The following is a 9592-nucleotide window of genomic DNA, read 5'->3' as shown; positions in this document are numbered from 1 at the left end:
GTCAGTCATCTCTCACCAGCTCCATTTGACCCACCAAATGGCAAAAGTGATACTCTTTTTCTAGGCTGGGTTTAAACAATTTAATAATAGCACCAGTAAAAAGAGGGAATGACTTGGTTTGGCATAACCTCAGAGTTTGTCCTATTTTAAGAAGAGGAGGTACAGAAAATTCGACAAAAGGGCACTGAAGGCCGTCCATTCCTTCCCAGGAGACTCAGCTGTTTCACTACCATAGTGCAGCTAAATTGCTGTGATAAGTTTGAGCTGCCGAGGATAAATTGCTCTTCCATATAACCTACACAGTGTGATTACCTCCTAAACAGAATTAGCTGCAATCACCTGCATTTTCTGTAGGGTAGTCCTTAACAACTATACTGAAGAGCTTATTAAGTCCACTTCAGCAGGATAGTGTTTTGTACTATTTTAGTCAAATTCTTTTAACTTCGGTCTGAATCTTTGAAGACACATTAACATTAATCCTGTTGGACTGTCCAGACCAATTCTCAGGATGCTTTTTTTAAAGGAGATTCTTGAAGGAGTATTTAAAAAGTACACACTTTTTTGACACGGATAATCAGTAGAGAGGAAGGAAGATATATTCTCTCCTTAACTCCTCAGTCCAGGAGAACAGCGGTAATACCTGTATTCTTTTATTTCACTATCTGATAATCAAACTCAAACACTTGATTCACTTGAAAGTTAATTTATAATGTTTTTGACTATACTGAATTAGTATAACACTGCTCTCTGCTGGTAGAAAGGTTCAACTGCAGTAGGAACAATGACTTCAGGTCAACACTGTACCTGATTTTGCTAAAACTACAGTTCCCCCCTGCAAATAATTACATTGTGACAAAAGGAACTGAGTGAATCATTGTAATATTGTCAACTGTCTTGTATGTATGTGCCTTTACATGTCTTGTCATCTGTGATCTGTAAAATAAGTAATGTAATAAAATACTGCAGCAACCTTATAACTACACAAAACTACTACATTAGAGGCGGCGCAAAATTACATTGAACTCTCATAATAATCCTTTTCTTGTGTTTCACTACAGCAGATGGTGAAACACGTGGAAAACTGAACGGCCCAGATGGCAAATAAAGAGAAAAAAAGGATGAAAAGGGAAAAACAGGTGTATAAAACAGACTCAAAGCTCCAGATAAAAGTATTTTAGGTAATGATGTCCTCTAACCTATTTGTTTTATCAATATGCCATTTTGGGAAATAGTTACCCCCGTATTTAGTGTTATCAGACTATTACATCCTATTTTCTTAGAGATTTTTCACTCATGACATTTAAATTATTTGAATTGTCCAATTTCTTAAGTGGGGGCTCTTGCAGTTTGGAATAACTCTTATTTCCATATCATATAGTCTGTTGCTTTCCGAACTCACCATACTGTGGATAGTAATTTAATTTCTGAAGAACATGCATTAAACTTTCTCATGCCTGAAACATTTATGTTCTTCATGCTCATTTTCTCCTTCCACACTTCTCACGATGTGATGTCATGTTTCAGTCAGATTTCTGAGGGAGAAAGGCCTCTGGCTTACTCAACAGAAACTAACTTTAGTTTGCCAGGAGAGCAGAAATAAGATTATGTTCAGCATATTTTTGCAAATTCACATTTGTCCTTCTATAATTGGAAGTAGCATGCAGTGTTTATCCAATTACATGCAAGTTATAGAGGCAGAAGCAGTTAAAGTGCTGCAGGGTCTCAAAAGAAAGTGTACATTGCTTCTCATTCAAAAACCCATGTCTGTATGTGGTGATGGTCAAATGTACATATTAACTGCACAAAACCAATTCTTACTATAACTCGACTGTCGGAAACCACATTTTGAAAACTAGGCTCAGGTCGCATGTTAGTTGCGGCTGCTTATGCTGTAGCTTCCCTTCTCTGTACTGCAAGATCTCATTGACAGAATATTCATATATTCAATGTAAATGCCATCATGCTACTAAGTGTAATTTTCAGTCATGAGGAATGAAAGTCAATACACTTTCTATAAACATTTATTTATCTTTATTAGCCAGAGGTATTAGCTCAGACAAGGACTCCATATTGTTTCAGAACATCTGTGTACTTTGCAATCTTGGCTTCAACGTTTTTTTCTGCCAGCTTGGTCAGCTTGTTCACTGTCTTTTTCTTGGAGTAGCGGAGCTTAGCCTTCTCCTTTCTCTTCTCCTCCAGGGTGGCTGTGATAGCCTGGTACTTCCAGCCGACCTCATGTGCCAGACGCCCAAGGAGAGCGAACTGAAGGGGAAAGAAAATTAAAGTCAGGATGTTTTACTGGCAAACTGAACCATGTGTTTAAGATGTTTGTGCCACCACCAGCTAAAAATAAAGTCTCAATTTACTACAGCAGATATTTCTCTTAAAAATTTTGAGTAGTGATTTCACACAAAACAAAAACCTCGTTTAGGATTGGATGTGTTATTTGATATTGCATTTAGCAAGTTTATGTTTAAAGCTTCAACTTGTCCTTGACTCAACTCAGCAATCAGATCCGAAAAGTTTGTCTCATCAATAGATGATCAGCTTCGGGATAAAGAGCTCATCACTGTCAAGTTAAGAACTGTTGTGGCAGGTAAATTGAAGCATTTTGATTTGAGTTTATCCAAGTTAAAATTTTACTTGGAACTAAGCTCTACAATTAAAGTCAAGTGTGCTCCTCAAATCTCATTTAGTCAGCTCATATTCAAATATTCAAGGATCACCTTGCGAGTGGGCTTCAGTCGCACAATCTTAAGAGCAGCTGGAACAACCATGCGCTTCCTCTGTGAAACAAAAGCCAAAATCAGATTAAGAAGAAAACAGCACATCTAAACATTGATGGGACAGCATGTCTCAGACATTTTTTCTTTTCAAAGTCAATACTCAAACAAGGTAAGTAAGGGAATATAAATGACATCACAGACAGAAGAGTTACAACCCTTGGTTAACTGAGATTCATCACCTTGTCATAGGGTGGGGGGATACCGTCGAACACCTTCAGCCTCTCCAGAGCAGCCTGGCCTCTCTTGGTTTTGTGGGGCAGCATGCCTGGTTAGAGAAAATACTTTTAGGTTCTCTATACCTTTTCAAATAGCAACTACTACAGATTTATCAAATGATTATTTGTCCAAGAACAAATCTTCGGCCCTATTCAACTCAGCAATCAGATCCAAAAAGTTTGTCTCATCAATAGATGATCAGCTTCGGGATAAAGAGCTCATCATTGTCAAGCAAGGAACAACTTGTACTTGGTCAAATGAATGCAAACACCACACTTTACAAGATGTCAATTCTTAAATAAAAAATGCACGTGGCTCAGTACTCAAAATATGATTTCTCAACTGCATTATCCACTTGCATTGTTCTCTTAAGAATGTATCAGTACTGAAATCATTTCATGAAGTTTCCATATCCGTAGTAGTGCCACATTCTCACCTCTGACGGTCCTCCAGAAGATCCTGCTGGGAGCTCTGAAGTGGTACGGTCCACGAGAGGGGTTGGTGTTCATCCTCTTGCGCAGGAAAGCCAGGTACTTCACTGTAGAGAGGAACATGACAGACATTTTGAACTGAGTTACAAATACTTCAAGACACTAAGTAGTGGCAACCATTACATCAGTATGTAATGCTGATGTCTCAGATGGTAGTGCATGTAAGGTAGTCTCATGGTCATTGAAACTCGAATTACAGTGGTAAAACATCACTGACAACAAGCATATCAAAAGGCACAATAAAAATCTTAATTGAACAGATATATACCCTACTTACGCTTGTTGCGATAGAAGTTGCCGGAGATGTTAATGCCTTCACATCTCACCACCACTACTTTGTGTCCTAAAAGAAAAAAAAAAAATTCAGTAGTTTAGCGTTTGAACATCAAATAAATCTGGTGATATTAATGATCATCTACATCCTGTCTCAGATGGTAGTGCATGTGAGTTTTCTCATGGTCGTTAAACTCAAGCAAGGTAGATAATTGATCATCATTGACAGGCTGAGGGAATACAGCAGCTTCTCTCTTAATGTGCTGTTCAATATTTGAATAGTGTTTATGGCCCCTTATGTTTTTAGCAAAAACAGTCCGCCAACATTCACAGATTAACTTTACATCTCAATTTTTTTTATTTTATTTAAAAACATACCCAGCAGAACCTGTTTAGCCACAAGGGCAGCAAGCCGGCCGAGTAGATGGCCCCTGCCATCAAGCAGCAGAACCTGCAGGTTTGAAAGAGGGATACTGTTATATCTTTGACCAAAAGTTTACACAAACGTTAGCTTTTGTATAAAACTTGCATGATAGTGTTACCCAAGTCGCATGGGTGACTCACATTTCAGTCAATACCTGACTGTTGCTGGTCACATTTCAAAAAGACTAAGAAAAAACTACAAAGCAGAAATAACAAAAACTGCATTTTAAAACAGTTACTATTAATGAGAAATGTTTGAGAACTTAGAGAGGGATTGTTGCCTCCACGAGCCTTGTAATAACTGGCACATGGACACTAATAACTTGCTGTTTAAGACGTAATGTTAACTTAGCATCAACTCAAAGCATGCCGACACGTTAACTGTAATTTAGACTTAAACGACGTCGATGCACACGAAACATGTAAATAAAAATATATATATATATTTTACAGCTATCCATTAAATTCTAATACCATTGCGCATCAGTTACCCTCACTTGCACATGAGCATGATGAAAGTTAGAGTTAACAGGCTAACAGCATTGGCTAGTAAGGGAAGCTGCCATGTTGAAGGCAAGTCCACTCAGCTATGGCTAGCTGTCTCAAACATGATTAAAAATAAACACTCAAGACAAACACCGAACAAAACAGCGATAACACCACGTAGTCCCATAATTATTGCCCACAGTTTAACTGTAAGAAACAAGATTTATCTTCCACTAAAATTCTTAAAAATGACATTATGATTCCGCAGCAGTTGCCCACCTTATTGAACCGGTCCGCCATGATGTGCGAAAAGAAAGACGCACGGGGTTGCTCATGGTAAAAGGCACGGGCAGGCGGAAGTGACGACATTTGTGGGAAGTGTGTACTTGATTCCATCGCCGCCGTTGTATGGAGGGAGAAGTTAGTTCATTGTCGATTAACGTTATGCCAGATTTTAATTTTTTTAATAAATTGACACTTTCTTGATTCCCAATTGAGAATTTATATTTTCGAATTTATTCCTCCTCAATTTCTATTGTCAGATTTTAAACCTGGACCTTTAGTGAAATCATAGTCTCCTGCTTGTCAATATTGAGCTAATATCAATACTCATAGTTGCATATGTCAAACTTAATGCACATGCACCATCCTGCTGTATGCTGCTTTTAATCACTTGTCATTTTTAAGTGATTTCAACTTAGAATGGGCTTGTGGTGAATTAGAGAAAAGCTACTGTGTACTATCCTTAAATGTAATTCCATGCTTATGGCCCATATATGTACAGATAATGCACATTGGAATTATAATTTTGTCTGATTTATTTAGCTTGGAAATCCAATGCATGGGTCTTTGTGCATCAAGGCTGGTTTACCAACTGGAGAAAGTGAGCAACTACACCAGGGCCCCAGACCCACACTGCCCTGAGGGCCCCTTATTCACTGTATGTCAGTTGGTTTGTGGACATTTGATTAACTGGACATTTGTTGGGGGACATGCACCACAAAAGCAGAATGTCAACTGAAATTATGAGGGCTTTAAAGAGCAACTTGATGCACAATCACATATTCACAAAATGTATTTATACCAAGAGTTGTGAGTCAAAATGTACATGGTACTGCGCATTCGGAAAGTATTCATAGCGCTTCACTTTCGCCACATTTTGTTATTTTTAGCCTTATTCCAAAATGGATTAAATTCATTATTTTCCTCAAAATTCTACAAAAAATACCCCACAATGACAACGTGAATGAAGTTTGTTTGAAATCTTTGCAAATTTATTAAATAAAAAGAAAAATCACAAATACATAAGTATTCACAGCCTTTGCTCAGTACTTTGTTGAAGCACCTTTGGCACCAATTACAGCCTCAAGTCTTTTTGAGTATGATGTTACAAAAGCTTGGCACAACTATTTTTAGGCAGTTTCTCCCATTCTTCTTTGCAGGACCTCTCAAGCGCCATCAGGTTGGATGGGGAGCGTCAGTGCACAGCCAATTTCTTTCTCAATTTCTCTCCAGAGATGTTCAATCGGGTTCAAGTCTGGGCCACTCGAGGACATTCACAGAATTGTACCGTAGCCACTCCTTTGTTATCTTGGCTGTGTGCTTAGGGTTGTTGTCCTGTTGGAAGATGAACCTTTGCCTCAGTCTGAGGTCCAGAGCAGGTTTTCATCAAGGATGTCTCTGTACATTGCTGCATTCATCTTTCCCTCGATCCTGACTAGTCTCCCAGTTCCTGCCGCTGAAAAACATCCCCACAGCATGATGCTGCCACCACCATGCGTCACTGTAGGGATAGTATTGGCCAGGTGATGAGTGGTGCCTGGTTTCCTCCAGACATAACGCTTGCCATTCAGGCCAAAGAGTTCAATCTTTGTTTCATCAGACCAGAGAATTTAGTTTCTCATGGTCTGAGAGTCCTTCAGGTGCTTTTTGGCAAACTCCACGCGGGCTGTCGTGTACCTTTTACTGAGGATTGGCCTCCGTCTGGCCCCTCTACTATACAGGCCTGATTGGTGGAGTGCTGCAGACATGGTTGTTCTTCTGGAAGGTTCTCCTCTCTCCACAGAGAAATGCTGGAGCTCTGTCAGAGTGACCATCAGGTTCTTGGTCACCTCCCTGACTAAGGCCCTTCTCCCCCGATCGCTCAGTTTGGCCGGGCGGCCAGCTCTAGGAAGAGTCCTGGTGGTTCCAAACTTCTTCCATTTACAGATGATGGAGACATTTTTCTGTACCCTTCCCCAGATCTGTGCCTCAATACAATGCATACAAAAATGTAATATTACAGAATGTGGAAACAGTGAAGCGCTGTGAATACTTTCCAGATGCACTGTACATATTCCTAAGTATTCCCAATGTCAGTGATTATATTTTTTTGGAATAATTCATGTCACTTTAATTATCAATACCTTCTCAGGTAATATTTTTTACCTTTTCATATTAAAAGATATAAGTGCTGCAACTAATGATTACTCACAAGTTAATGTGCCAGTTATTCTTACGATTAAGTGATTGTTTATAAAATGTCATAAAACTGTGAAAAATGTTAATCACATGTTCCCAGAGCTCAAGGTGATGTCTTCAGATGGTTTTTGACTGACCAACCATCCAAAACCTAAAGATATTAAATGTGTATTGACATAAAACAGTAAAAAGCAGCAAATCCTCACATTTGAGAAGTTGAAATTAGAGAATGTTGTAATTGTGGTCATTTTCCTTAATAAATTACTTAGACAATTAATTGATAATCAAAATTACTGAATTTTCTGTTGATCAACTAATCGTTACAGCACTAAAGGATGGAGCTAACAATGCCATTTACATTCCAAATTTATTTATACATCACATAAGAAGATAAGTTGATGTTGCCATATGAAGCATTAAAGATATTTAAGTTTTTCCACTTTGGCCATTTGCCTGCAACATACAGCCCAATGACCTACTACAAAACAGGGTTGAAAAAGTTGTACAACTTGTGTAACAGCATGTCATGGAAACAATAATCATTTTATGAACTGGTTTAATAACTTTCAAGCATTTACAGAACAATCACCCACTCATTCATGGCTGGCCCGGTGACACAGTGCATGCAGCAATCTGAGTAATTAGTATATTAGGTGTCTGGCTGGGTCGGTGAGAAAACTGGAACTTTTTTTTAGGAAGGTTTCACTCAGTCATCATGCTTCAGCTTCCTGATCTTTCCCTTGTGGCGGTCAATCTCGCGCTGAAGACGTTCAATCTCCTTTTTGTGGTGGTCAATTTCCTCCTGGTGGTGCTGCTTCAATGCAGCCAGCTGCTCCTGCTCCTTACGCCTAATGTGCAGATAGGGTGGTGGGTGACAACAGAGGAGCGAAATGATCAACAGTGGGAAAAGAGAGGGAGGGAACACAGAATGGACAAAGAGACACAGAGAAATAAGTAAAGTAAGAAAAGATCATAATAAAAAGAAAATATGGTGACTTAGAGTTTTGGGCTCCATGATTAATAGAGATAGTAGAGCTAACACTCTCAGTCCACATTTGGCTGCTGTTAAAGAAAGACATGCATACTTGAAGTACATCTCCTCCTCAGCAGCCTGCTTCTTCCCCAGGGCTCCACCTGCCTCTCTGATGGACCCTCCACCGCCACCACCTTTCCCTGCACCTTTACCCAGCTCACCCAGCTGAAACGGGGCAGGGGAGCAGTCAAAAGGGAGATGTTTAGTACATACATTCAGAGAGAAAAAAGAGCCTTGTTAAGGGCTTTGCTCTGTAGACATTTCTTTCAGAGACAGGGGCTTCACATTGCTATCAAGACTTGTCTGTGATGTTAAGGTAGAGTCAGTTGGACCCAATGAAAATAACCCTATTCTGAAGGTCAATTTTCAGTTTATTTCACAAAGAAGGGAAAAGAGCTTCTTTGTTCGTAAGGTGATAGAGGTATTTGGAACAGACCAGAAACTGTTTGTGTGACAACAATGCAACCACAACCTCAGAGGACAAAGCAATTCATAGAGCTGAATTATTTTCTGAATAAAAGTGGTTTGACAGAACTTGAATCCCTGCTAATTTATCCTCGACATTGTTGTAAATCTGTCCCACTGATCAATGCCCTAAAATTGCATTTCTACAAAATTCCTCTTAAGTATAAACATGTAACCAACAGTTGTTTACCTACTTGTCATAAAGGATTTCAGTTAGGCAAAATTATTAAGCTAATTAATTTAAAATGATTCACATACAACAGTATAATGGTTACCAAAAGCCGTGTTTTAATCAAGTAATGTGTTTTCAGGAAGTATTTACCTGGTCGGATGACATTCTCAGCTGTGAGGTGACAAAACTCCTAATGTTAGGCCTCAAAAATCTCGCCATGTTTGATTCTCACATGTGAAAACAACACTAACAGGGAGAACTTGCCCTTGTCCTGAAAACTACGCCACAGGACGGCGCCATTAGCCGGACAGGGGTGACGACACGAGCATCATGTTGGTCCAATGAGAAACCGAGGTAAATAACAATTCATATATCGATATATTATTACATTACATTACATTGCATTACAATGTAGTTTTTATATACGTAACAAATAATTAAATATATTGTAAGAAAATCACCATATCCATTTTTCATAATGGTATGGTCTCAACAACGGCCAGCGTGACACCGCACGTTTTTTTACGTAGCTGACACGTTGGTATCGGACGTTAACTTTTTGATTTACTAATACCAAGGAGATTTTACCATGTAATACCATATACATACATGCACATTTTCTGTATCCTTAGAGGGATTCGATCTATATATTCAAACTATTGAATCCTCCGTTAACAAAAAACATTATTTTTGTAACACTTATAATTTGTTCCTTTAATTGATCTGTCAACAATACCCCTGGCTGCTTCTTCTTTGTGTCTACATTACTGTTTAAATAACTGTCACA

General features: G+C 38.8%; 2 protein-coding genes and 4 non-coding genes across 7 annotated transcripts; all 6 read right to left on the bottom strand.

The window, feature by feature from the left end:
- Positions 1-2005: 2005 nt before the first annotated feature.
- On the bottom strand, positions 2006-5059 carry rpl13a (ribosomal protein L13a). 2 transcript variants are annotated; one of them, XM_044166826.1, is made up of 7 exons: positions 4955-5059; positions 4145-4217; positions 3771-3836; positions 3439-3540; positions 2966-3051; positions 2727-2786; positions 2006-2262 (listed from the first exon to the last, which is right to left on the bottom strand). In XM_044166826.1, exons 1-7 carry the CDS (start codon positions 5042-5044, stop codon positions 2053-2055), a joined length of 687 nt encoding a protein of 228 aa, XP_044022761.1. In that variant the 5' UTR covers positions 5045-5059; the 3' UTR covers positions 2006-2052. The 2 variants fall into 2 exon arrangements, with proteins under 2 accessions (XP_044022761.1, XP_044022762.1); XM_044166827.1 differs by lacking the exon at positions 3771-3836 and having other exon boundaries at positions 4955-4990.
- On the bottom strand, positions 2500-2575 carry LOC122862529. Its single transcript, XR_006374762.1, has one exon. It is a non-coding gene; the product is annotated as a small nucleolar RNA SNORD50 (small nucleolar RNA).
- On the bottom strand, positions 3157-3232 carry LOC122862530. Its single transcript, XR_006374763.1, has one exon. It is a non-coding gene; the product is annotated as a small nucleolar RNA SNORD50 (small nucleolar RNA).
- On the bottom strand, positions 3633-3713 carry LOC122862527. The gene has a single exon (XR_006374760.1). It is a non-coding gene; the product is annotated as a small nucleolar RNA Z195/SNORD33/SNORD32 family (small nucleolar RNA).
- Positions 3915-3996, bottom strand: LOC122862526. Its single transcript, XR_006374759.1, has one exon. It is a non-coding gene; the product is annotated as a small nucleolar RNA Z195/SNORD33/SNORD32 family (small nucleolar RNA).
- Positions 5060-7674: 2615 nt separating the features above from the next.
- On the bottom strand, positions 7675-9113 carry atp5if1b (ATP synthase inhibitory factor subunit 1b). Its single transcript, XM_044166828.1, has 3 exons — positions 8956-9113; positions 8221-8333; positions 7675-7983 (listed from the first exon to the last, which is right to left on the bottom strand). Exons 1-3 carry the CDS (start codon positions 9022-9024, stop codon positions 7842-7844), a joined length of 324 nt encoding a protein of 107 aa, XP_044022763.1. The 5' UTR covers positions 9025-9113; the 3' UTR covers positions 7675-7841.
- Positions 9114-9592: the final 479 nt, after the last annotated feature.

This window comes from Siniperca chuatsi, linkage group LG15 (assembly GCF_020085105.1).
Source record: "Siniperca chuatsi isolate FFG_IHB_CAS linkage group LG15, ASM2008510v1, whole genome shotgun sequence".
Taxonomy (NCBI): domain Eukaryota; kingdom Metazoa; phylum Chordata; class Actinopteri; order Centrarchiformes; family Sinipercidae; genus Siniperca; species Siniperca chuatsi.
Note: the sequence above shows the minus strand (reverse complement) of the source record. Positions and strands in the feature narration are given on the sequence as shown.